General features: G+C 54.3%; 2 protein-coding genes across 9 annotated transcripts in view; one reads left to right on the forward strand and one right to left on the reverse strand.

Moving 5' to 3' along the window:
- Coro7 (coronin 7) overlaps positions 1–26,896 on the reverse strand; it is a 64,829-nt gene that overhangs the window by 16,125 nt on the left and 21,808 nt on the right. For 7 of the 8 annotated variants that reach the window (XR_012443133.1, XR_012443136.1, XR_012443134.1 and 4 more), the window contains exons 7-9: positions 22,935–22,985; positions 15,978–16,064; positions 15,417–15,499 (exon numbers count right to left, since the gene is read on the reverse strand). Coding sequence is in view for 3 of the 8 variants with exons in the window: in XM_020156533.2 (XP_020012122.1) it covers positions 15,417–15,499; positions 15,978–16,064; positions 22,935–22,985 (221 nt within the window). In the remaining 5 variants the exon portion in view is untranslated. Of the gene's footprint in view, positions 1–15,416; positions 15,500–15,977; positions 16,065–16,910; positions 20,776–22,934; positions 22,986–26,896 lie in introns of those variants that run through there. The other variant, XM_074059240.1, reaches the window with a different exon arrangement.
- Positions 27–10,854, forward strand: Vasn (vasorin). The gene is made up of 2 exons (XM_020156536.2): positions 27–175; positions 8,231–10,854. The coding sequence occupies exon 2, from the start codon at positions 8,240–8,242 to the stop codon at positions 10,262–10,264; it is 2,025 nt and encodes a 674-aa protein (XP_020012125.2). The 5' UTR covers positions 27–175; positions 8,231–8,239; the 3' UTR covers positions 10,265–10,854.

Below are 26,896 nucleotides of genomic sequence, written 5' to 3' on the forward strand. Positions count from 1 at the left end.
TACCCTTAAAGACGGACCTGCCTCTGGCGGGCAGACTCCGGAGCCTGAGCCCGGAGCGGCGAAACGCGGACGCGGCTGCCTCGGGACCCCGGGACCCAGGACCCCCTAGGGCCTGGCCGGCCGCGAAGGACTAAGGCCGCGGCCCGCCTGGCTCCATCGGCCCTGCTGTCTCTCGGTGAGTGTCGGCCGGGCTGGGGGAATTGGGGCGGGAACGGGGGGCGCCAGGAGAGCTGCGTACACTCGCCGTGCACGCGCGCGGACCCACGCCGCGCGCACACGCACTGTCCGGCGGGACGGCGGCCCCCAGCCTCGCACTGCTAGTTACCTGGGGAGATTACTTTTCCCCAACCCGCCGGGCGTGCCGGGGCGCCGCCAGCCCTTGGCTGGCCAGGGCGCGCGTGTGTATATGGTTCACCGGCCGGCTAGGCTGCGAGCAGACAAAATAAACACCCGCTCCCTCGCTTCCTCCTCCCACGGCTGGGCCCTCTGGCATGACCAGTTTTATGAATCAAACCCCTTTCAGGGGATGGCTCAGCAGTAGTCTTTGGTTACTTTTCCCTCCCCGGTAATACAGTCCAGTGGCCCCATGCAGACCGTCTGCCTGGAGTCCTCTGGGCCTTGTCATACATGGCAGAGCTGGGGGTCACTTATGTGCAGCCCTGGGGAAGAACGGGGTGTGGCTAATAGGTAACCCCCCCCCCCACCACCACCACCGTAAGGGATGGATCTTGGCTGGCCACAACTCTGAAGTGTTCCAGGTAGCAGAGTGCCCCACCCTCTGCCTGTGCCAGGAAAGAGACTTTGGGCTGCAAACCCAATGGCCTATAACCAGCCTTGTCCGTTGTGTCCCTGGACTGGTAGTGCTGTGACCTGAAGACTGCTGAAGTTCCCTGTGGTCACTGGCAAATCATCTGATTGGTGCCAGCCATTCTACTTCACCCCATTTACTCTTACACCAGAGTCCCTGACAGCTTCTCTGCTGGAGCCCAGGGGTGGGGCCTGCAGCGTGGAAGAGGCCCTGAGGGTCCAGGTGTCCTGTACTTGTTTTTGCACCACGGGCAGGTGAAGCTCCAGAGAGAGGCACCAGCACCTAGATCCTACCTCCCCAGGCCAAGAACTGGACTAACTCCTAAAGGTTCCTTTCTGCTAGGCTGGACTTTGAATGTTGAGGGCATAGAGGTGTGGCTGGGCTGGTGCCCTCCAAGTGGGCTCCATTAGTTGGCCCAGCGGGCAGTGAAGTCCAGTATGGGCCCAGCTGTTGATAAAGCCCAACAGAGCTTGGGCAGGCGGGTTGGGGGGATGGAAGAGCAGTCCCTTGAGTTTACTGTCTTCTCCTGGGGGAATCAGCCCCTGGAGCTTCTGTAAACAGAGTGTCAGAGGCAGGAAGAGGGCTCTGGTAATGAGCAGCCCAGCTGGATTCCCTCCAGACCATTATCTAGTCTCTTGGTTCAGGGAGGGAAAGGACACAGGAGAATGCGTGCCAGCCTGGGGGCCTGTCCCCACCTCCCTCAGCCTAGTGGAACTGCACATTGGAACCACCACCCGAGACCTGTGGTTGGGAGTGAGGTAGTGGGGATGGTGTCCCAGGGCATTTGTACAGTGACACCATTCTACATACTCTGGAAATGGGAGAGGGGGTTCTGCAAGGAGCCCCTCAGACACTATGCAGGCCCGTGCTGTCTCTGGAGAGGTCCCTCTGTCAGGCAGTCTGGAGCCAGACTGGCTCCAGAGATGCTGGGCAGGAGGTGATACACAGTTCTAGCTTCTATTACCGACACCTCCACTTAAAGCCATGAGGGAGCTAGGACAAATCCCAGGGAGAGTTAAAGTCCTTGGGGATTATAAGTGGACCCCACCTCTGGGCTGCACAGCTCCTGGGAAGAAGATAGTGGGGCCCCCGCTGGGCCCAGGAGGCAGCTTCCACCTCAGCAGCCCAGCCAGACAGTCCCCCTTGGTTAGCAGAAAGGCTGCCCACAGAGGCATCCTTGACCATTGGCAGGTACTGAGCTCATGGGAAGAGGGTTAGTGATCCCTCCCAGAGCCCCCTCAGCTCTCCTCAGAGCCCCTCCCTGGGCTGGGGAACCCAATGCTCTGTGTTGCCAAGAAAACCAGTTCCCCTCATTGCTATGGAATTTGCGTGAGTTCTTGGAGAAGAGGGAGGGAGGGAGGGAGTGTGAGTGTATGAATGTGTGTGTGTGTGTGGGTGTGCGTCTGGTGTGGGCGTGTGTCTGTGCGCGTGACTGCAGCGGGGGCTGTGTTTGGTGCGGGCAGGGGTGCTTCAGGGAGTCAGTGTGCAGGGGAGGGGCCCAGCCTGGGCTCAGCCTCCTTCCTTTTATCGGTTTCCACATTCCAGAGTCAGCCGGCTTGCTTTCCCCAACCCCTCAGCCTGCTGTCCAGGCCCGCAGGCCTCCCCCGCTTTTCCTCATTCCAGCCTCCCTGGGTGTGAGGAGGCTGGAGGAGGTTCCTTCAGGCCACCATGGTTTTGGTGGGGGGGGGGGAGGGCATGCAAAGGACCAATTCTTCTCTAAGGCTGGGGATAGCTACCCCACCATATTCTTCCTGGGGAAATGCAATAAGGGTCTGGCATTCCTAGAGGCTGCCTGAGAGATTTCATTAAGGAGGGAGGAGGGAGGAGGGAGCTGGCCTGCACTGACATGGAGCTGGGGCGGGCTAGAGCCCTACTGGCTCTGGCCCCAGTGGCTAGGCAGCAGTGACAGCTATGAGGGGGAGAGTTGAGGCCCAGTGACCAGGTCCCACCTACTCAATGACCAGCTCACAGGCCCCAAGAAGGCCACTTGTGCTATAGAGTGGCCAGTAGGACATGGCATGGTGGGTGTGAGACGGGTAAGACTCCTCTGGGGCCACTCCTTTCCCAGACTCCTGGACCCAGGCAGCAGCAGGCTGGGGGCCTTCTCTGGTGACTAAGATATTCTTCTGGCAAGTTCAGGGTTAATTGTAGGGTTGGAGCCTTACTAGATGGATGTTTGGTCCTGGGTGGGGACAGGGCCCAGCCCCAGTGGCATCATACATGCCGCGTGCCGACAGTGGCGTCTGGACTGGCCCATTTCTAGTTGGGCCACAGCCACCACATAGCTCCTGGGGCCACAGCCATCCTTGCCCAACAGGTGGCCCCTCTCCTGGCTGAGATGACACGTCCTGCCACCCTGAGGGCTCACTTGGGCTGGGGAATGGTCTTAGTCACTGGTCTCCCTGCCCTGGGCTGACAGGTCTGGCAGTAGCCAGGTCACCCACAGTGCCACTGAAGACACTCACCTGGGGCCAGGCCAGCCTCCTAGGAGGGAGAAGGAGGGCCCAGCTGACAGCTCCTTTACTCCTGCTCTAGGATCTTGTACCCCTTCCCTGGAAGACAAGCTGATGTCCTGGTTGTTCCTTTCGCCACCCTCTGGGTGTGTGGAGGACTCAGAAGAGCTTTCCGAAAATATAACTCTGCCTGGCCCTCATGGAAGTTCTTATTTAATTGGTCTTCTTATTGGGTAGAACCCAGGGCATTAGGATTTTAACAAGCTTTCTGCAGCTGAGGTGGAAAATCCCCTAAGGGTTACAGAAGTGCACAAGGGCAGGAAGCTGGGATGAGGTCACAAAGCTGGCAAAATGAACAGAGCCCGCCTGGGGACCCCTTGGCTTAATCCTCCTGGGTTACAGACCCCACCTGGAGAACAGGCCCAACCAAAGCAGCCTCCAATGCCCTTTGTGTGAGTACCTAGGACAGAGACCCTGACCTCTCTGCCCTGCTGGACCAGGGGCTGCTTTTGTCCCAGGGAAGGCGAGATGAGGTGGACCCAACCAGGGCGCCTTGAGCCTCCTCAGACACGTCAGCAAAACCAGAGCCAGCATTCTGGCCGCCGGCACGGTCTCGCCTGCCTGGGGGTGTGGGGGGAGATTGGCAGGCTCCTGGGTCTGGGCTGCTGCCAGGCCTGGCCGGCAGTGTAGAGCCCAGGCAGGCTAGCACCAGGAGGCAGAGGCCTGGAGCCAGACCTGAAGGGTCCAACCCTCACATGTACTCTGCAGTGACTGGCACAGGAGGGGGTTGTAGGCTCTGTCTATCTAAGCTCTCTTCCACTCAGCTGGGCACATGCTCTTCCCCAACAGCAGGGAGATGCACCAGTCCCAGGGCTGATGTGGTCACCCAAATGCCTGGCTTCTACCCTACCCACTCTCCTGTCCCTGTCTGACCCAGGGCATGTGTGTGAGTGGGTACCCACAAGTGTGTAGCATACTTGGGGTAGGGGCTCTCCGGGTCCCCCTGGGAGCTGAGATGACGAATTCTCTTAGTCTTCCTTACTCACACAGTCCCTCCCAGAGGTCATATGTTGCAGGCCAAAGGACAACTCACCCACTTTCTAAGGGTATCCCACCTCTCACTTCCCCACCATCCTGAGTGTGGAGGGCAATCTTGGCATGAGTCCTTGACCATGGGCCCAGGGCTCTCCTGTGGGTGTGAAGGTGGTGCCCAGTCCCTTTCCCAGGTGGCTTCCTTCCCTGGAAGCAGGCAGGGCTCGGAGTTTACGGGTAACACCCTCAATAGCTAATGTTTACCCACTACTTGGCAAGTGCTCTGAGTACAAACTAAAACACCCTGGAAGCAGGCACTGTGACCAGCCTCCACATCACAGATGGGAGTTGAGGTGGGCGTTGTGGCTGCAGCCGGCTGAGAAGCCTGGCAGTCAGACCTAGATACCCCGTCCTGTGCACTGGAGAACCCAGACCTATGCATCCTGCTTCTGTCCACCATCTCACAGTAGGGCCAGGTCAAGGTGAAACCTGAGTAGTTCAGGGGTTGGGGAGAGGCCTGAACCCAGTTACCGCCCCCCCCCCCAAAAAAAAGCCCAGGGCTGCTCCATAACTCTCCCCACACCCTTCACAGAGGACAAGATCTCCCTTCCCTGGCTGAGTTCAGGGATCAGATATCAAAGCGAAGGTCCTGGTCCTGTCAGAGCCCTGTAATCACTGCGCAGCACAGGGCAGCTGTGATTTCAATGAGACACCCCCGATGCATACATGCACACACACCAGGCCTGGTGCTCCCCTCAGGCCCCAGGCAGGCAGAACATTCTTCCAGAACTTGTTAAAAACTCTGTGCTTAAAAACAAACAGAACAACAAAACAACTGCAGAGAATGAAGTGGGCAGAGCTGCTCATACCAGCTCTGCAGACGAGAGGCTGAGGCCCACAGTCAAAGAGCTTGGGAATCTATACAGCAGCAGAACTTGGGCCTGAACTCAGGCCTCTTGTCTCCTGTTGCTCCACACCAGTCTGTCCCCTTCATGGTCAGTGTTCATCCTATCCAGGTTCCCTCCAGGGACTGCCTAATCTACTCTTGGTGCCACAAATCCTATGGAAGAGCCTCCTAGCCACCAGACTGCAGCTTATAAACTCAAGTTTTTCAGAGCCCTAGTACCAACTCCTGCCTCAGTCTCCCCTTGCAGGGTAAGGTAGAGCTAAGTAGAGGAGCTCACCCTGCATCTTGGGGGATGGGAAGCAGGTTAGCTGCTGCCTGCCAGGTCTCCTTCACCCAGGACCCTGGTCCCTCCTAGCCTGACCCAGCCCCATTTCCCACCAACTCAGATGCACATTCCATAGGGTATTACCTGCCAGCCAGGTGGCCATCCTATGGCCAGACAGACCCACAGTGTTTTCTCCCTTCCCCCTTAATGACCACTGATTAAAGGCCCAACAGATTAGGAAGCCCAGAGCCCACAGTGGGTCCTCCTCCTCCCCAGCACATGTCCTAAGCCTGAGGGCCTGGCTGGACACTTGATGCTAAGTATTTTACATGCACTCTGCCCCATAGCCCTGAGATGTACTGAGTGTACAGGAAGTGGTAAGAGTCACTGTCTTGTGTCCTCACAGCTTGGACACCTCTGAGGACAGAGCCGTCTGCCTGGATCCAGCGCTCTTAACCATGACCTTATATGAGGCCCACGGGAGCTAAAGCAGCAGTGTGGCCAGGCCAGCCACGCGTAAGGTCCCCTCCCACCTGACCCTGGCTTGGCCCTGCTGAGAGGGCTGATCCAGAAAAAGGCACGCCACCTCCACAAGGACATGGGGTGGGTGGGGGTCACTTAGAAGCCCACATCTGGAGGCCATGTTCCACCCACTGCCCTCTGAGTCAGTGAGGGTGGAACAGGTCCTGTGGGATGAGGAGGCTGGGGGTGTAGCTCATGGAGCCTTAGGTCATCAGACAAAGAACCCTCATGGGACAGGCACCAGCAGGGCTAAGGACACCAGAAGCCCTCCAGATTCTGGTATCTGCTTTATCTACTGCTCAGTGCAAGGCCCAGGCAGTTCACTCCATGGGCACTGGAGACCACAGAGCCAAGACAGATGGGGTCTCCACCTCATGGAGGTACCCAGCACAGTCAGGTTATTAGAAAGTACTCATCAGGAGTCCACCCATAGGGTGAGAGAAGACCAAGGGCGTCCAGGCCAGAGGTTCCTGGGGGAGACAACCTCCCTGGCAGAGGAAAACTTTACATAGGCAGAGTATGGGCCCAACCTTGGCAATGGACCTCCCCTTTTATCTAGAGCTGGCCCAAGACCCCAGGAACCTAACTTGTCTGTCCTGGGACCCCCTGCTTCTCTTCCTCCTCACATTCCCTGTAACTGGGGGCCGGGGGAGGGTGAAGGGAACCTCATGGACTGAGCAGGGGGTAGAGGGAGGCTGGGTAGGGGTCGTGTTACCTGCTGTGGCCATGTGGGGGAGGGGAGGACTGAGCTCCAGCACAAAAGGCCCTTGTGTGAGCAGCAGGCATCTGGAGAGGGAGGGGATGCTAGCCACTGGGCTGGACTACCTGCCTGGGGACAGGCTGCTGTCCCCTACAAGGTCAGGGAACTCCTGGGGCACCCAGAGTGAGAGCTGTGCAGGGGTATGGCCTCCAGGCTCTCCTAGGAGTCTGAGTGAAAGGGTAAACTGTGGACCTGTCTTGTCTTAGGCAGTTTCAGCTAGGAATGGGAACCCCTAACACCTGGCAGATCGTCGAAATGTGGGGCCCTGCATCTGAAGGGTATGGACACTGTCCCAGGGGCAGAGGGCAGACCCTGCCACAGTGGTTATAGCTAAGGCCCTGGGCTCCAGCTCAGACTCTTTGGCACTATTCCTCTGTTACCTGGGAGTAGTAAGAGCAGCTTCCCCCTAAAATGGTTGCTGGGGGACTAACAGATGGCTGCATGCTGAACAGCACAGGCTTGTGGGAAGGACAGGTCACCGTCACTGCTGAGGAGACAGCTGCTGCACATCTTTCTCAATGCCTGTGGGGCTTGTCCTATCTAGCACTCCCTCCAGCTACCACCACATACCAATATCCCCTGCCTGAGCCCCAGAGGCCCCTCACCTCTAGTTCTATTGTAATGCTTTTAGGGGCTAGAGGCATGTCTCAAGTGGTAGAGTACCTACCTAGCAAGAACAGGGCCCTGAGTTCATATTCCAATAGCACCAAAACCAAACTAACCCACTATATCATCATGCTTTGAGAATTCTGAAGAGGCAAGCTTTTCCCCTTCCTAAGACAGGGGCACCTGCCAAGAGCTGCAGTCAGCCTCTGCCCCTCCTTCAGCACTCTTGCTGCTGGCCACATCCTGGTGGCCCATAGCCTCCATCCACCCTAGGCAGGTCTGGTCTGACTGCACAAGTGGAAAAACACAGATCCCATAGTTTCCACGTGAAGTCTTCCCTGCTGCGGTCTCTCTTCACTGCAAGGAGGGAGGAGAGAGATGCAGAGCATGGTGCAAGGGCCAGCAGCCCAGGGCAGCCAGCTTCTCTGCTTACGCGCCCGGGCCGCCTGCCCGTCCTGTCTCTCCAGACACTACAGGGAGGGGCTGCCACTACTGGACCCATGATTCTTCTACTCCCCTGTCCACCACAGTTGGGTCAGAGGAACTGGTGTAGGCAGAGACAGGAGGTCCTGGGTTCAGCAAGAGGAGGCTGTATATGGCCTCTGAATACTCAGAGGCTGTCGTCAGTCCCTATGCTAGTCTCTGTTGGTACCTATACACAGCTCACTGCATGTTCACGTTAGCCGACATCATAATGATAAGATCACATGGTGATGGAGTGACAGGAATGGGCCAGGAACCAGGCAGGGGGCACTGGGGACCTGACTCATAAATGCTGGGCTCTGATGCATCTGGGGGTGGGGAGTGGTGAATTCCCTTCTGCTCTTCCTGGTGTGGCTGCCCTCCTGGCCCTGACTCACAGCCTCTTTGTTCTCAGGGATAGAAGATGCACTCTAGGAGCCACCTGCCACCGTCCCTACTGCTATTCCTGTCACTGGCCTTGGGACCCAGGGTGCAGGGTTGCCCATCCGGCTGCCAGTGCAACCAGCCACAGACAGTCTTCTGCACTGCCCGTCAGGGGACCACGGTGCCCCGAGACGTGCCGCCTGATACAGTGGGCCTGTACATCTTTGAGAACGGCATTACCACGCTTGACTCAGGCAGCTTTGCTGGCCTGCCTGGCCTGCAGCTCCTGGATCTATCACAGAACCAGATCACTAGTCTTCCTGGCAGCATCTTCCAGCCACTGGTCAACCTCAGCAACCTGGACTTGACTGCCAACAAGCTGCGTGAGATCACCAATGAGACCTTCCATGGTCTGCGGTGCCTTGAGCGCCTCTACCTGGGTAAAAACCGCATACGCCACATCCAGCCTGGTGCCTTTGATGCACTTGACCGCCTCCTGGAGCTCAAGCTGCAGGACAATGAACTGCGGACGCTGCCCCCATTACACCTACCCCGCCTTCTGCTGCTCGACCTCAGCCACAACAGCCTCTCAGCTCTGGAGCCCGGTATCCTGGACACCGCCAATATGGAGGCACTGCGGCTGGCTGGCCTGGGGCTGCGGCAGCTAGATGAGGGGCTCTTTGGCCGCCTGCGCAATCTCCATGACCTGGATGTGTCTGACAACCAGCTGGAGCGCCTGCCACCTGTGATCCAAGGCCTGCGGGGCCTGACACGCCTGCGGCTGGCTGGTAACACCCGCATTGCTCAGCTGCGGCCCGAAGACCTGGTTGGCCTGGCCACCCTGCAGGAGCTGGACCTGAGCAACCTGAGCCTGCAGGCCCTGCCCAGTGACCTCTCAGCCCTCTTCCCCCGCCTGCGCCTCTTGGCAGCTGCCCGCAATCCCTTCAACTGTGTGTGCCCCTTGAGCTGGTTCGGGCCTTGGGTGCGAGAGAGCCATATTACGCTGGCCAGTCCTGAGGAGACACGATGCCACTTCCCACCAAAAAATGCCGGTCGACTGCTCCTGGAGCTGGACTACGCTGACTTTGGCTGCCCAGCCACTACCACAGCTATGGTGCCCACCATGAGGCCCACAGCAGGGGAGCCCACACTCTCCCCTTCCAGTCCAGCTCTCACCTGGCTCAGCCCCACAGAACCAACCACTGAGGCCCCCAGCCTACCATCCACTGCCCCGCCAACCATGGGGTCTGCTCCCCGGCTCCAGGACTGTCCAGCATCCACCTGCCTCAATGGGGGCACCTGCCGCCTGGGGGTGAGGCATCACCTGGAGTGCCTGTGCCCCGAGGGTGTCACGGGCCTGTACTGTGAGAGTCAAGTGGGGCAAGGGATGGGGCCCAGCCCCACACCACCAGCCACACCAGTGCCCCCACGGCCCCTGCCTCTGGGCATTGAGCCCGTGAGCCCCACCTCTCTTCGTGTGGGGCTGCAGCGCTACCTGCAGGGCAGCACTGTGCAGCTCAGGAGCCTCCGCCTCACCTACCGAAACCTGTCAGGTCCTGACAAACGGCTGGTGACCCTGCGGCTGCCTGCCTCACTCACAGAGTACACAGTCACCCAGCTGCGGCCAAATGCCACCTACTCCATCTGCGTCACACCCTTGGGGGTCGGACGAGTGCCTGAAGGTCAGGAGGCCTGTGGGGAGGCTCGCACACCCCCAGCTGTCCGCTCCAACCATGCCCCAGTTACCCAGGCCCGTGAGGGCAACCTGCCACTCCTCATTGCACCTGCCCTGGCAGCTGTGCTCCTGGCTGCATTGGCTGCTGCAGGGGCAGCCTACTGTGTACGGCGAGGCCGAGCAGCAGCCACAGCTCAGGACAAAGGACAGGTGGGACCAGGGGCTGGGCCCCTGGAGCTAGAGGGAGTGAAGGCCCACTTAGAACCAGGCCCCAAGGCTACTGAGGGCAGTGGGGAGACCCTGCCAGGTGGACCTGAGTGTGAAGTGCCACTCATGGGCTATGTGGGGCCCAGCCTCCAAGGGGCTCTCCCTGCTAAGCACTACATCTAAGCCAGGAGTAATGGAATAGCCAAGGGGCTGGGCTGTTAACCAGCACAGTTCTGCCACAAAGGAAGTTCTCAGTGTGTACCACCAGGACACATGCAGGATGGGCTGTGTGACTGCAGTCAGCCCCTACCCCTTTCTGGGTTTGGTTGCCTCATATGGGAGCTGCTACAGCCCAGGTGATGAGCTCCTGTAGCCCCCAGCCTGAGCACGTACAGGATGGTTTTCTTCAGAGTGCAATCCCAGCACACATGGGCCCTGCCGTGTGCTGGTAACGCGGCCAGGATCCTGCTGGGCTCCCCTAGCCAGCCACGGAGACTGGAGGCCAGTGAAGGAAGCCCCCAGAAAGAGCAGTGGGTTAGGCCCTATGGCTCTGACCTCAGCCCTAAGAAGCACAGAAAACTGGAAGGGAAGGTGCTCTGGGCATGTGAGGATTTGCTTCTGTTGTTTCATTTTTTTAAATATATTTATAAGAGATCCTTTCCCATTTATGCTGGGAAAATGATTTTCAAGCTCAGTGACAAAGTGGTTTTTGTAAGACAAATGATGATATGAAGGCCTTTTGTAAGAAAATAAAGGATAAAATGGAATGAGTCTCTTGGGCTCAGCCTGAGGTGCATGGACTGGGTGCAAGGAGGGTATGAAGAGCTGGAGCCCCTCTCCCCCAAAAGGCATTAGGCCTGGGCTTGGCAGGGCTTCTGCTGAGGGCCTGTCCAGAAGGGCAATCCTCCCAGGGGTCCTGACTCAGGGTGAGGGTAAGACCTGGGCAGGGAAGTAAGGGGGTCTAGTTAGGCAGCCTCACCCACTCTAAGCCCAGTCTTCTGCCAGCAGGAGCCGCAGGAGCCACAGTGCCTGTGGACAAGCTGGGAGAGGCTCATGGCAGACAAGGGAGGTCAGAGCCTCCTTAGGTGGGCCTGACGTGCAACTCGCTACCTGCCTTCCTTTAAAGAGGGGTGTCTTGAACCCCCTGTCATTACAGGGCATCACGGCTGGTCCTGGGATCAGGTGGCCTCCAGAATCTTCTGCAGAGTCCTATGCTAGCTAGGTGGTATGTGTGGCCCCAGCTCCTCTTTGCTGTTCCACTGCCCCTGGCATAGACTCAGCCTGGAAATACCACTTGTCTCTGCCCCAGCTGTGAAGAAGGGCTGTGGGGGCAATAACCCTGATGAACAGGAAGGAGGGTAGAGGCAAAGCTATCAGCAGCAGGCTGAGGGCTGAGTGTGGTTTGCAGATGGTGTCAGGCTTGGTGGCCCTACATTGTCCCTTTACCACCTGCAGTGGGGATGTGCCCAGCTATTCTAGGACCCCCAGAAGTGGGAGTGTTTTCCAAGAAGGCTGTAAGCTGTGTTGGGGAGGTAGCTAGGGATGTGGAAAACAGTTGTGGCCTGGACTGGGAGTGGGGAGCTTCAGACAGTGACAGATACATAGCTTTTTCCTCTTACTCTTGGGGGATGAGAGTGGAGTCGGGCTGTGGGCAGTGGAGAAGTCCATGAGCCTCCCAGAGGCCTCAGGTCAGTGTCCTCCTGTTGTTCATGGCACCAACCCCCAGCATCACTCCTGACGGGAAGGAGGTGTCCCAGTCAGGCATGGTGAGCAGGCCCTGCAGCTCAGGGTGTTGATGTCAGCACCAAGTCAGCCCCGGCCACGCGAAGCTCTGGATTCAATTAGCGGCTGCTGAGGGCTCCGGCTCAAGGAGGCAGTGGTGGGTCACGCGGGCAGTGGGTGGTGGCAGTGGGCCTGGGTGGGGCCCCTTCCTCCTGAGGCGGTAGCAGTGGTGGCGGCAGCCCAGGTGGATTTCCTGTAGGCCTGGGTCTTATTAGGGCAACAGCCATGGCGAGGCCTGCCCCCCAGGCAGCCCTGTCAAAAGATCCTTTGTGAGCCTGTGGGCTGCTGCCGAAGACTGCGGCTCCTGAGTAAATGTTTTCACTGCAAAGTAAACCTGGCCTAGAGGGATGGCAGGACCCAGAGAAAGGGGCCTTCAAGAAAGGTATTTGAAGTATACCATTCCCAAAGAGGACCAAGCCAATATGCAGCCCTCCCAGCTCCAGGGCATTTCCCCAGGATTGAGGCAGCTGTGGAGAAGTTCTAGCCCCTAATTAACGGGTCCCTCCCACCACAGGCCTCAAACCATTCAGGTTGCACAAGCTCTCGTTCCATGCCCAACAACCCACTTTACAGAAGAGGAAAAGTACTCCTGCAAGAGGGATGTGACCCCAACACTTGCTCCAGGATGGGGTGGCCAGCCCAGCAATGCTGCTACAGGGAGCAGGACATACAGTGCACTCACATTCACACTCCCCTCTCAATTCACGCCCAGGAGCACAGCACCTAAGACAGGTGTGCCTCTACATCTCCTGGACTACAGTATGTGCTGCTCTTTTAGCAGCGTACTCTGCTGGTCCCTTGTGTTATCCCCCCACCTCCAGTGAAGAACACAGAGCCTGGCACACAGGAAGTGCTAAGCTGCCATCCACACAGGGCAGCCTGAGCCTTCTGGATGGCCTGCAGCTGCCCTGGCTCCCAATCCCCACTGTTCCCACTATAGCACACTTCCTTTTAGACACTCCACAAATGACAAGGACAGAACAGAAATGGGACCCACAACAGACCCCAGGAGAGGATGAGGAGGAGGATGGGGCATGTGCCTGACCTCTTGCCCCTATAGTTCTTAAGAATACACATGTTCAAACCTCAGTACCACCAAACACACACACACACACACACACACACACTGTTCTGACCAAACACACACACACACACACACACACACACACACACACACACACACACACACACACACACACACACACACTGTTCTGACCAAACCAAGATGGAAAATCTGTAAAACAAGAAACCAAGGGTGGCTGGCTGAGTCCAGCTGCCAACCTCCCCCGCAGCTGTGCCCACAGTTGATGCCCTGTATTTTCCATCTTCAGTATTGGGAATTCTGGCTTCTAGGGGACCCACTACCTCTCAGAACAGCCTGGAGGCTGGCATGCATCCTTGACATCCACTAGCTTCATGGGGGGGGAGGTGGGAGAGTCCCAGCTCCTTTGCCAAAGAGCCGGCCAGGCATAGCTGGAGGACAGAGGGGCAGGACACTGGCCTGGTCACCCATCTGGGAGTGATTTGACAAATTCCAGTACTCACTGGCCCTTCAAAGCTATTCTTAACTGCTATAATTACAGGGTCAGTCTTGGCCAGTGGCACCATGGGGTCTGGCATCATTAACTCTTCCAGGGACCATGTTGGAGCCATGCAAAGTATGCTCTGTAGGAGAAAGGAGGCTGTCACCATCACTGAGTAGAGCCTGGAAAGCAGGAAGTAGTGGGCAGAAGAGCACTAGAGTTCTGGTGCCCTGTGCCTTCACACCCACAGTGTCCCACACGGCCTCTGCTGGGGGCCTGTAGGAAAGGGGCCATCTGGTATGGAGGATCTTGAGGACAAGATGTCAGAGTGGCACCAGGGTTGGGGTTGCAGCATGGGATGATGCTGACTGTGGAGCCCCAAGGCCCACAAGCTGCAACAACTCCAGCACTGGGCAGCCACACTAACCCCACTCCCGAGCCCTAGGCCAGCACAGGCAGGAGGATGGTAGCAACCAGCCTTGGCCTCTGGCCTGACGTGTAGTTTCAAGGAAGGCCCTAACTCTTACCCAGCCCTGCGTTCTCATCTATGCCATGGGCATCACCAGCATCCCAGCCACTCTCTGGGTGAGAGGATGGGACAAGGGTCTTTGTTCCCCTGCCTATTCCCCTCCACTAAAAGTTCTCTTAGCCAGGGATCCAAGGACAGGGACTCTTCCTGTAGCCTTCCCCACCTGATACACTACCCTGCTGCTTCTGGCGCTTGGACAGGCCCCCGTTCCTCTGTGACTCAATTTGCTCAGCTGTGAAATGCATGAAAAGGGGGCTGGACAAGATAGCCAAGACCCAGGTCCATTTCCTGGCTCCAGCATTCCCTGATCCCCTTGCCCAGTCGGTCCCTTTATCAGTGACGGCTGAGACAGGCTGAGGCTTTAGAACAGGGACCACATATATCCCCTGTCTCTTCCCTCAACAGCCCCACCTGGCTATTCCACCTTGTGGAACCTCAGTTCCTCAGCTGTAATGCAAATGATCATGCAGACAGAATGGTCCCTTGGAAGTGCTCACTGTGGGCCTCCTGGCTGGATCCTGAGCTACTGTGGACCAAAGCCATATCTGTACAGAGCTGTTGGGCCAGGCCAGGAGCCCTGCCACAATTCCTCCTTCACACACTTTCAGGGAGTGGGCGTAGAAGGATGAGGTGCACATGGACCATTTATGTTGCATGGGCACTAACCTCACTTGGAGACAACCATGGACAGTCATGTGGCAGGTGCTGAGTGAGCCCTTTATATTTATCTCAGTGGGGCCCGGCACCAGTGGCTCACACCTGTAATCCTAGCTACTCAGAGGGCAGAGATCAGAAGGATCATGGTTCAAAGCCAGCCCAGGCAAATAGTTCGAAAGAACCTATCTCAAAAAAACCCAGCACAAAACAGGGCAAATGGAATGGCTCAAGTGGTAGACAGCCTGCCTAGCAGGTGTGAAGCCCTGAATTCAAACCCCAGTACCACAAAAAAAAAAATCTCAGTGGGGTCTGATGCCATCCCCATGTGCCACAGCCACCTCCATACCTACCTGTCTGTCCCCATGATATCCCATGTCCATCCCACTTCCTTCTTCCTATCACAACCTTGGGTATCTTGGGCCCTCAACCCTATGAAAACATTCACAGCAAAACTGAAATCTCTATTGCTCCAAATGCCACATCTGCCAGGTGACACACAGTCCCTTCCCCAAATGCCAAAATACCTGCATGAGTCTCAGACCATGAAACTGCCTTGTACCGACTGCCACTGTGCTGCCAGGGGCCCAAGGGAACAAAGGGAGTCCTGCTTATCTGCCAGCTCAGGGCTACCTCAGCGCCCCCTGCTGGTGAGGTTAGGAGCTTCTGGAGGGCAGGGGCAGAGTTCCTTGGCCAACTCTGGTACCCGCCACACACTTCCATGATCAGACCAACTCACTGACAGGCTCGATAGGGGCTCTCATCAGTGGCACCTGTGCTCCAGGCCTGGACTCAGGACATCATCTGGGCTCTGGGCCCCAACCCCCAAATATGCCATAGCTCCTACCTGGGTGACGTGTCCAGGGTGAGGGAAGCCAGGGCACTGGAGAAGAACCGGGTATCCCAGAGCTTTACTTCTCGCTCACGCATCTGCGGAGAGGGCCGCAGAGAAGTTCAGAAGGGCCTGTTGCTCAGCCCAATCCCAGGGCATCTAGAACCCAGTGCCTGGGGATTCAGACTGGCAACAGGCACCTGCCCCAGAGCAGCAGGGGAGTTATGCCAGGAAGGGAGAGTTTGGGTTTTCATGTCCTGCCCCTTTAAGATCCTTTAAGGTGACAAGGGACAAGGGGCGGTTCCCTCCATGGACTTTGGTCCCTGTGGGGCCACCACTGCTCAGAGGGTCATGCTTAGCTATTGCAAATGGAATCTGCTGGTTTTCCACAGCCATCAATCCCCTGGGGCCCTGCGACCCAGCTGCATAGCCAGGCCGTATATGGACAGGTCTGGAACTGGCCATCAGCACCCCTACTTCCCAATGGCCTCGCCCTATCCTCTTAAGAGTAGGCAGCTGAAGGGCTAGACACATGCTTGCCTGACAGTGCCCTGCACATGCTGGAGGAGCCACTACCTGGTTGAATCCAGTTGACACTAGGTGCTCCTGGATGCCTGTCCATGCCAGCTGGCTGTCTCTGCTGTTCTCGTGGGCCTGTGTGCTCTGCAGAAGGCAAGAGATAGTACTGAGCTCCCAGGGCCCCCTTACTGTGGGCAAGAATCTCTTGGAGTGGCCTGGAGCTGGGGAACTTGGCTGCCCATCTGCCTGAGCATCCACAGAGAGCAGGAGGAGCCAGGCCAGTTTTCCCCACAGAGGCCTCAGGTGCACACATGAAGAACTCTGTGCCTCTACCCTACAGGCAGCTCTGCACCTAGAGGTGACCAGTCTCACTCTTCCTGAGAAGACTGGAAAGGAGACCTTCCTCAGTGCCAGGGGCCAAAGACAGCAGCACGTTCTTGCTTTGACAGGCTCCAGGAGGAAGTACTTGGCTGGGATCTCCATCTCTGGGCTCTAGTGCTTGCCCCTGCCCCAAGGACCCCATATTCTCTTGGAACTCATTTTTCTTGCTTGTGAACTGGGCCCACAGAGCCCATGCCACCCACTCCCTGGGGCTGTCTTGAGGATCAACGGAGAGTACACATGGAAGGACTGGGCCTTTACAAAGCAAAGCAAAGTGCCGTGCAAATCACAGGATTAGGAGGATTACCGCTGCCTCCTGTTGCTGCCAGTGGGCAGTAGGGAAGGCCTGGGGCCAAGCTCTGGGGAAGGTCCTAGGGGGGGCAGAACAGGGCCCTCAGGCCCTTCCGTGGTGCTGGAGCTGTGGCAAGAAGGCTCACAGCTCCAAGAAGGAAAGGGAAGTTCACATCCCAGGCCTGGCCTAGTGGCCCTGTCCCCCTGGGCCCTGGCAAGGGGGAGCTGAGGAGGCCAAAGGAAATGCAAACAGCTCCCTCCCTGTCACCCTGGCCCCTGGAGCCTGAGACAAGGACCCTGTTACCAAAAATAGCTCACCCCAAACTGGTCAGCCTCCTCCAAGCTTCCCACGATCTCCTTGGGAATGAATGAGGGAGGGAAGCAGCTTCGAGATGCTGGCTCCAGGCCCCCTCCCCAGCGAAGAGGCCGCCCCCAGCGTGGGAGACGGCTGGAAACGCTCCACTGTGTTCTTCAAGGGGCTTTTCTCACTGCTCCCTTCCCACCCAGCGGCAGCAGCACAGGAAATTGGGGCTGGAGCCTGAGAACCAGGGCCCCACACTCCTCTCTCCACCTAAAAGGGGCTGCAGGATCAGACCTAGGGTCAGGTCATTGGCCAGCCCCACCTGATACCCCAGTGTGGGTCAGAAGTATCATGTGGGCTCTTGTCCTCTGGTCAGTGTGCAAATACCCTTGTGTAAGCAGCAAATCAGATGCCTCCCAAATGGTCTATATAACATTCATACTGTCAAGGAACACGTGAGGCCTCCCATGGGCCAAAGGCTGTGCTAGGAGCTGGCAGTGGGGTCAGACAGTTCTCAAATAGACTATTAAGAATGTCCTCATTCATTCGTTTTCATAATATGAATGTTCAAGTGCACACAATGCTAGGCACTGGAGTCATGGTGAACAGAGCAAACAAGGTCCCCAAGTCTTTTTATACACATCAGGGAGGCCAACTCATCACTAAGGCCTCTAAGTGCCACAGAGGAGCAAAGAGGAGGTTATAGGAGCAAGCTTTGAGTCATGACTGCCTGGGTGGAAACTCAGCCCTACCCCCAATGCCCCTGTCCCAGGATGAGTTATGCAATGTCCTTCTGCCTCAGTTTCCTTGTCTGTAAAAAACACTGTAACAGGACCTCCTCTGGATGACTGTCTGTAAGGAAGAGATGTTAACACTTACTAAGGCCAGGCGCTAATGGCTCATGCCTGTAATCCTAGCTAGTTGGGAGGCTGAGATCAGGAGAATTGCAGTTTCAGGCCAGCCCAGGCAAATAGTTCTTGAGACCCCATCTCCAAAATAACTAGAGCAAAAGACTGGAGGTGTGGCTCAAGTGGTAGAGCGCCTGGTTTGCAAGCGTGAAACCCTGAGTTCAAATACCAGTCCCACCAAATAAAAACTTACTACTGGTGCCAGTGGCTCACGCCTGTAATCCTAGCTACTCAGGAGGCAGAAAGCAAGAGGACTGCAGTTCAAAGTCAGCCCAGGCAAAAAAACCCATCACAAAAAAAGTGCTGGTAGAGTGGCTCAAGGTGTAGGCCCTGAGTTCAAACCCCAGTACGCAAAACAAAAACAAAAACGAAAACTTGCTAAGTGTTTAGCACCATATCTGGTGCATGTCAAACATGCATTTTTTTCCTTCTTTTTGAGACAGGGTCTCATTATGCTACTCAGGCTGGCCTTGAACAACTCAGGATCCTCTTGCTTCAGTCTCCCAAGTGATGGGATTACAGCTGTGTAACACCATGCCTGGCTATAAATGTGAGTTTTTTACAGGATGACAACAGGGTGTGATCGAGTGTTTAACTAAAGTCACCTTAAGGTCATATTTGAGCTAGGATGGAGAATCAGCATAGAATTCGCTCTGCACATGGAGACTGGAAAGAGAGACTGTGTAGTCACAGATGGGGGTAAGGGAGAGCTTTCAGGCTGGAGTACAGGAGCTGCTATTGAGTCATTTTCCTTCAGAGGCACAGGATGGGGTGGAATGTACCTACATTCCTACTTTCTGTTCACATGTGGAGAAACCAGGGGTCTGGACAGAAGAAGCATCTGCCCCAAGTCGCCCATGTTGCAGCTGTAGGCTACCTGAGCCTCTAGGCCCTGGCAGTTGAGTCAATTATTATCTGTCTGCACAGGGGGTCCTGAGGCACTGCAGTGAGAAGGCAGTGGAGAAAGGACCAGGAAGAGGCCAGGACCACCACTGCACCAGCAGCCCTCAGGTTTTCAGAAAACATTCTTGTGCTAGCTCACACTGAAGGAAGCACCAGGCAGCTAAGCAGAGAGGGGTCTGGCCTGCTCAGGAAAGTTATCTGGGAAGACATTCCCACCACGGGTACACCTAGCTATCTGTGAGGGGACTATAGGAAGCCCCGGTGCTGTGGTTGGGGGTCAGCAGCTACCTCCTACCCTCTCCTAACCCTAAATCACTGGAGCAATTTTTAGTTTCAAAACTGACTTTAATCTGGGCACCAGTACTCATGCCTGTAATCCTAGCTACTTGGGAGGTTGAGATCAGGAGGATCAAAGTTGGAGCCAGCTAGGGATAATAGTTTGAGACTTCCTCTCCAAAACCAGAACAAAATAGACTGAAGGTGTGGCTCAAGCAGTGGAGCTTCTGCTTTGTAAGACTGAAGCCCTAAGTTCAAACCCCAGTTCCACCAAACAAAAAACCAACCAAACAAACAAACAAAAAAACCCCACAAAAAACTGACTTCACTGAGGGAGAAGTCCTTCCTTCAGTTCTCAGATTCTCAATCTTCTGGGTCCTGGGAAGGCTGTAGCTGGGACCCAAGCAAGCTGCTACCCAAAAGCCCCAGCTTCCCCAAGAGGTTCCTGGGGAAGTCACTGGAGGTCAGGCTGGGGGGTTTCCTGCCCAGAGGCAAGACTGGCTATAAGCAGGTACTTCTGGGGTGGCCTTTGTCCCCACATGGAGAAGCCCCAAGAGGGCTTTGCAGCCCTCAGTCCCCAGAATGAGTCACCTATACCTGGCCAGGGAAACAACCGGAGGGACTGTGGCCAGGGAGTGCCAGCTCTGCTGTGACCAGAAGGGGAGGTGCATACCCAGCATTCCAGCCAAATCCCCTTTCCATTGCCATGGCAACACATCCTGTGTGGGGCAAGACTACTCTAGGGGCAGCCCTGGGCTCCTTCCTAGGGTAAGGGGCTCTTCTTCAAGAGAAAGAACCCCATCACCCACCCATGCCCCTCCTCAGCCAGGTTCGGTGCTGGGCTCTGAATGCTAGGAACCTCCCTCCCCCCAGAACCTGACACTCATGGGAGGGGATATGTGTGTCAGAAGCTACTGGCTGGCCTGCCCAAGAGAAAGGAGAAAGGATTGTCCCTGGGCCCCCTCTTGTCCCTAACATACCCCAGCATCTCCCCAGCTTCAGGGCTGCTGCTTCCCTGGAAGAGCCAAGGCCTCGTCCACACTGGCAGCCACTTTGGGGACTGGTTCAGTGAAGGAACAGCAGAAATACAGCTCAACCGGGCACTGGTGGCTCACGCCTGTAATCCCAGCTACGCAGGAGGCAGAGATCAGGAGGATTGAGGTTCAAAGCCAGCCCAGGCAAATAGTTCTTGAGACCCTATCTTGAGAAACTCCGTCATAAATAAAGGGCTGGTGGAGTGGCTCAAGGTGTAGACCCTGAGTTCAAGCCCCAACCAGTACCACAAAAATAAATAAATAAAATAAATTCCAATTGTAAGCCACAACCATAAAAAAAAAAAAAAAAGAAAGAAATACAGCTCAGCTCTGCCACTCTGCTGTGTGGCTCTGGGTGTCCTGGCCTTGACAACAGAAAGAACCAAAGGGCTGGGAGGAAGTCATACAGAAGTACATGAGACATAATAAATGGTCATAAATGCAACAGAAAAACAAAGTAGGGAGCAAAGCACAGTGCCTCGTGCTGGTGATCCCAGCTACTAAGAGATCACTTGAACCCAGGAGTTTAAGCCTGGACAACATAGTAAGACCTACTTCAAAAAATAAGCCAATAAAAATTAAAAATTTAAACAAAATAGAGTGTGAACAGGAGGGGGCCACTCAAGAGTCCCCTGCTCCAAGTAGGGCCCCAAAGAAGACAGTGAAGGGAGGAATTTACGCTCCATGAGCAGCCTCAGGGCTCTGGGGACAGTGGAGCTCCCATAAGGTGAGACTGAGAGGGCAGCAAGCACATCACACACACACACACACACACACACACAGCAACACACACACACACACACACACACACACACAGTGGAGCTCCCATAAGGTGAGACTGAGAGGGCAGCAAGCACATCACACACACACACACACACACACACACACACACAGCAACACACACACACACACACACACCCCGCCATGCAACACACACACACACACACACACACACACACACACACACACACACACACACACACACACACACACACACACACACCCCGCCATGCCCCACACCAGGTAGGAAGGGAGACCTCGGAGAAGGCACTCCCCCAAGGCCTCTCCTCAGCCCCATGGCTTACACCACCCCAGCCGCCAGCAGTGGTTCTCTTAATAGAAGCCAGGTGTGGACCAGATGCCCTGGGCGGAAGTGGGGGCAGGGCCAAGTGGAGGGCAGCATTCCAGGCCTGCTGCGGCCCCCGCCTCACAGTGCAGTTCAGCAGCAAGGCCAAGCCCTGGCACCATCCCAGCAGCTGGGGGAGCCACCCACACTCTTCCCAGGTCTCTTGCCCAAGCCCCTCCAAGGGGCTCCTCCAGACCCAGATTCTCGCTGCTCTTCAAGAACTTGGAGCCCCTTGGCCGACAGCCATTCCAGCTCCAGCTCCACCTCAGCCTCAGGCGCTGCCTGCCCTTGTAGGAAGAGGAAGAGGAGGAGGAGGAGGAGGAGGAGGAGGAGGAGGCAGGCTGGGAACAGGCCACAGAGGAAGGAGTAGGAGGAAGAAAACACAGGACGTTGGCCCAGTCTGATGCCCGGTGGCACCAGTGCAGCACCCTGGACCAGGGCAAAATCTGGGACACCTTTCTGGGCAAATGCTTGGAGATCAATAGGTGAGGCCTATTGTGCACACCACACCAATACAAATGACCCCACAGAACAAGGCCAGTCGGCCTCACCAAGACGCACCACCAGGCTATGGCAAACTGCCTGCCCAGCTTGATGGGGCCTCCTTTCAGTCTTCAGCTAGACTGAGCGAAGTGGCTGCACCAATAAGGTGCTCCACACAGAGGAGTTTCTGAGTATGGAGGGGGACCACAACAGAGCTCCCAGGCTACCAGATTTGGGCTGGTTAACTTTACCGTTGAACCCCATCCCCCCACAGGGAATCAGTCCTAGAAATGGGGAGAGGAGCTATGTGATGGACCTGGGTTTTTTGCACTCTATCTCCCTGGGGGAAGCAGGCTTAGCTTCTAGAAAATTCTTTTGAGAAATGTAAATCCACTCATCTTGCTTCCTGCTTAACTCTGCAGTGGCTTACCACAGCCCAGGAGATAGGCCTTTTTGTGGCTTGCCTCCTCCTTGTACCCCTTAGCAGACTTCTGAAACAAGCCCTCTCCACCTCAGGCCATCTGTGTGTGTCCTCTGGTGAAAGTCTGGGCCTCAGCTCCAGCATTAGTTGCTTGGAGAAGCACTAAACCTTCCCAGCAAGAGAAGCCCCTCCCCCTGGGGGGACAGCGGGGAGAGGTGGCCCAAACAGTGTATATACATATGAATAAACATAAAAACAATTTAAAAAAAAGAGAGAAGCCCCCCCCAGCAACCACTGGGATAGGGCCATGTGTCTGGCTCATTGGCTGCTGCGTACACAGCCTCTGTTGGAAAAATGATACCCCAGTGCCTCTGCCTGCTGCATAAACCCAGGTCCCAGCTCCCTCACTCAGAACTTGTGGCCACATGCTCTGTGCACCCAAACAAAAACCAACAGCCCCTGGGGCCTGTGAGGCCGGTTGGTCCACCCATACCAGGGTCCACTGCAAGATCTGAGGGGCACAGGGGGCCAAGTGGGAGTTCTTTCTGGCTCCTCTGCAGCTGGTGTCTGCAGGCAGTACCAGGGAAGGAGAGTGGGGTCTCAAAGGAGGAGAAGTTGGAATCTCAAATTACGTTCCTGAAGCCATAGGACACTTCCACTCCATGGCCTGTGGACAGCCTGGCTGTACCCCACCCTATGATCAAAGCCAGATCCTTCCAGGACCCAGAATTCATCCCCCAGAAAGAGTTTCCAGCAGCAGCAACATCAGCAGCCTGCCTCCCAAGAGCTGTGCAAGAGGCCTGAGTCTATCCTTCCTCCCTGCTGCTGGAGCCACAGTGTCCTCATCCTGCACACAGGCTTCTCCCCACCCTGCTGCCTACACAACTCACCTGAAAGGCCTCAGCCCTTGCCCTGGGGTCAAAGATCCGAAGCTGCTTGTCCTGGAAAAGCAGGAGAGAAAAACAGAGCCAGAAATTAGAACCAACTCTATCTCCCCCACCCCAGACTCTGATAAGCCTGTGCGCTAGTACACAGGGCTGGCATCATGCACCAGGGGACCCTTCCCTAGCCAGGTTCCTCCTTCTTGCCCCACAGCAGGTCCCTTTCTATCCAGCCTTTCAGAAGACTACACTCTGCCACAACAATTCACCTTTCTGAGCGAGTACTATGTGCCAGGCACATCACATGCATATCCTCTCCTCATCTTTCCAACGACCTTATGAAGCAGCATCATTACCATGACTCCTTCAGAGAAAAACAAAGCCCAGAAGAAACTCAGGACTACTGGCTATTTCCTATCTGTCCAGCCCTGGACATCACATGAGCCCAGCCTGGCTCAAGTGATGATGTCATTTCTGCACTTTTAACCAGGAACCAGTTCTTTTAATCAAGAAGTTTTAATAGGAAAACAAGCTAACACTTTCCAACCATCCATTTAGTGCAGTTATTAATCCAGATTACCCCAGGGCCAGGAAAGAAGCAGACAAAACAAACAACAAATGTACTGAAATAAAATGCCCATACCCTTAAGGGTCCTTTGCTGTAGAATAATTCATGTGTTTTTGTACACAAGTGTACCACATAAAGAGCTAAGACAGGAGCCTAGGGTGCAGCACTGTGGTAGAGCACTTGCCTAGCATATGTGAGACCCTGGGCTCAATCCCCAGCATGGCCTCTCCTCCCTCAAAAAAAGAACTGGGCAGAGACAGGGCAGAGTCTGTATCCACTATTTGTAGGTTTTGCCATAATTGGCTGTAATAAACTGTTACATGCAAAAAGGAAGTTGCAGAATAACATGGCATGGTGACTCTACTATAGTCAAAGTAAACAAAAACCTATTTGTGTGACGATGTTCCTGAACATTTTGGGAATTTGCTGAGCAAGGAGACAGGTCTTGGCCAGCAGAGTCCAGTGTGTTAATGCTGGGTACTGTAGGTGGGGAAGAGGAGCACAGCTCTACTTTGTTTCAATTAGCACAGATGACTATTTCCACATTTTGAAAAATAACAATTGGACTTGGAAATTAAAAACATTACCATTTTTGTCAGCACCAAAAAACTGAAATGCTTAGTTATAAATCTTACAAAACATTTATCAAGAAAATGAGGAAAATTCTGATGAAAGAAATCAAAGATCCAGATAAATGGACACATACCCATTTTCATGGATATGAAGACTTAACATTGTTGAGATGTTAGTTCTTCCCAAGTTGATCTACAGATTCCACACAATCCTAACCAAGAGTCCAGTAAGTTATCTTGTGAATATTGATAAAATGATTCTAAAGCCTATAGGAAGAAGCAAGCTGAGCCAAGCCTGGTGGCCCATTCCTATAATCGGAGCATTTGGGAAGCTGAGGCAGGAGGATTGGAAGTTCTAGACCACACTGGGCTACATAATGAGACCCTGTCTCAAGAGAAAAAAAAAAAGGAGCTGAGCACCAGTGGCTCATGCCTGTAATCCTAGCTACTCAGGAGGCAGAGATAAGGAGGATCACAGTTCAAAGTCAATCTGGGCATATATTTCCCAGACCTTATCTCAAAAAAACTTAACACAAAAAAGGGCTAGTGGAGTGGCTCAAGGTGTAGCTCGAGTTCAAGTCCCAGTACCACAAAAAAAAAAAAAAAAAAAAAAAAAGGCTTGTGGCACGGCTCAAGTGGTACAGTGCCTGCCTAGCAGGTACAAGGCTCTGAGTTCAAACTCTAGTACCAAAAAATAAAAATAAGAACAACAACAACAACAAAAAAGAATAATCAACTTATATTGAAGCATGAATCAGAGGGCTAAACCTGATTTTATCAAAAAGTCATAGTAATCCAGGTGGTGGTACTGGCAAAACAATAAACAACAAGGCTGGTGGAGTGGCTCAAGTGATAGAGTGCCCACCTAACAACTGTAAGGCCCTGAGTTCAAACCCCAGTACTGCCAAAAAGAAAAAAAAATAGACAAACAAATCAGTGAAATAGAATAGGGGGCCCAGAAAAGACACACAAATATAGTCAACTGAGCTTTGACACAGGAGCAAAGGCAACACAATGGAGAAATGTAGTCTTTTCAAGAAATGGTGCTGGAATAACTGGATATCACATACCAAAAAAGAAAAAAGAAGAATCTCAACACACACTGTGCTGTTTAATCTTGAGAGCCTGTTTGGAGGTTCTAGCAGGGGAGCAAAGCTACTCGTATACCACTGAACAAAGAACTGTCCTCCTCGATTGGGCAAGTTTATCTTCTACCAGCTACACAGTTTTGGGAGGGATACACATGGAGTGGTGAGGGACAAAGAGGGACAGCTGCCAGTCAGCCAGGTCAGTCACATCAACCCTGGTGATCAAGGCAATGATTGCCCTCATCTCATGACTGGAATGAGAAAAGCCTACCAGATTAGTAAACCATACCTCTAGGTGTATCTCTGGGTGTTTTCAGAGAGGATTAGATCATGAGGGCTCAGGCTTAATCAATGGTTTAATCCATCAGTTGTTTCAAAATGTGAATAGACTACTGGGAGAAGGTAGGGCCTGGCTGGAGGAAGCAGGTCACGGGGATGTCTTTGAAGGGTGTATCTAGCCCTGGCCTCTTCCTGTCTCACTCTGCTTCCAGGCCACCATGAGGTAAGCAGCTCTGCCCTACCATGCCCTCCCCACAATGATGTTCTGTTTTACCACAGGCCTAAAAGTAGTGGAGCCAGACATGGACTGAAAACTCTGAAACCATAAGCCAAAATAAATTCTTCCTCCATTAAACTGCTTCTCCCAAGTATTTGTCACAGTGATGAAAAGTTTGTCACGTAGACCTTACTCACCCCTTACACAAAAATTTAACTCAAAAATAGATCAATAGATCATAGAACTAAATGTAAAACACAAAACTACAAAACATACAGGAAAGTCAGGTGCCGGTGGCTCACACCTGTAATCCTAGCTACTCAGGAGGCAGAGATTAGGAGAATTGAGGTTTGAAGCCAGTCTGAGGCAAATAGTTTGTGAGACCCTATCTCAAAAAGAATCCATCACAAAAAAGGACTGGTGGAGTGGCTAAAGGTGTAGGCCCTGAGTTCAAACCCTAGTACTGCTAAGAAAAAAAAAAAAATGAGGACTGGCAGAGTGGCTTGAGTGGTAAAGCGCCTGCCTAGCAAGCCTAAGGCCCTGCATTCAAACCCCAGTACCACAGGAAAAAAGAGAACAAGACAGGTGCTAGGGGTGGCTCACAACTATAATCCTAGCTACTTGGGAGGCTAAGATCTGGTGGATCACAGTTCAAAACCAGCCAAGACAAACAGTTCAAAAGACCCCACCATTTCTTGAACTGCAGCAAAATAAATTGGAGGTATGGCTCAAGTGGCAAAGTGTCTGCTTTGCAAGTTCAAAGCCATGAGTTCAAACCCTATTTTGAAAAAAGAAAAAAAATTGGAAACTTCTGCTTTGTGAAAGACCCTGTTAAGAGAATGAAAAGTCAAAGTCACAGAGTAGAAGAGAGTATTTTCAAAACACTTGTCAAACATAAGATTTATATGTATAACACACAAAGAACACTTAGGGGCTCAGCATGGTGGTACATGCCTATAATCTCAGCTAGTTGGGAGGCAGAGGTAGAAAGACCCTGACCCAAGGCCAGCCCAGGCAAAGGTCAGTACAAGACCCTATCTTAAAAACAAACTAAAGACAAAAGGACTGAGAGTGTTGCTCAAGTGGTAGAGTGCTTGCTTAGCAAGTATGAGGTACTGAGTTCAATCCCCAGTACGGAAAAGAAAGGAAAGGAAGAAAGAAAAGAAGAAAGAGACTACTTAAGACTTAAACTAAAAAATAAGAAACAACCCAATTGAAAAATGGGCAACAGACACCAAAAAAAAAAA

Source organism: Castor canadensis, chromosome 17 (assembly GCF_047511655.1).
Source record: "Castor canadensis chromosome 17, mCasCan1.hap1v2, whole genome shotgun sequence".
Taxonomy (NCBI): Eukaryota; Metazoa; Chordata; class Mammalia; order Rodentia; family Castoridae; genus Castor; species Castor canadensis.

Excerpts from the sequence above, each read along its gene's own strand:
- Vasn (XM_020156536.2), top strand. The coding sequence starts at position 8,240 with ATGCACTCTAGGAGCCACCTGCCACCGTCCCTACTGCTATTCCTGTCA.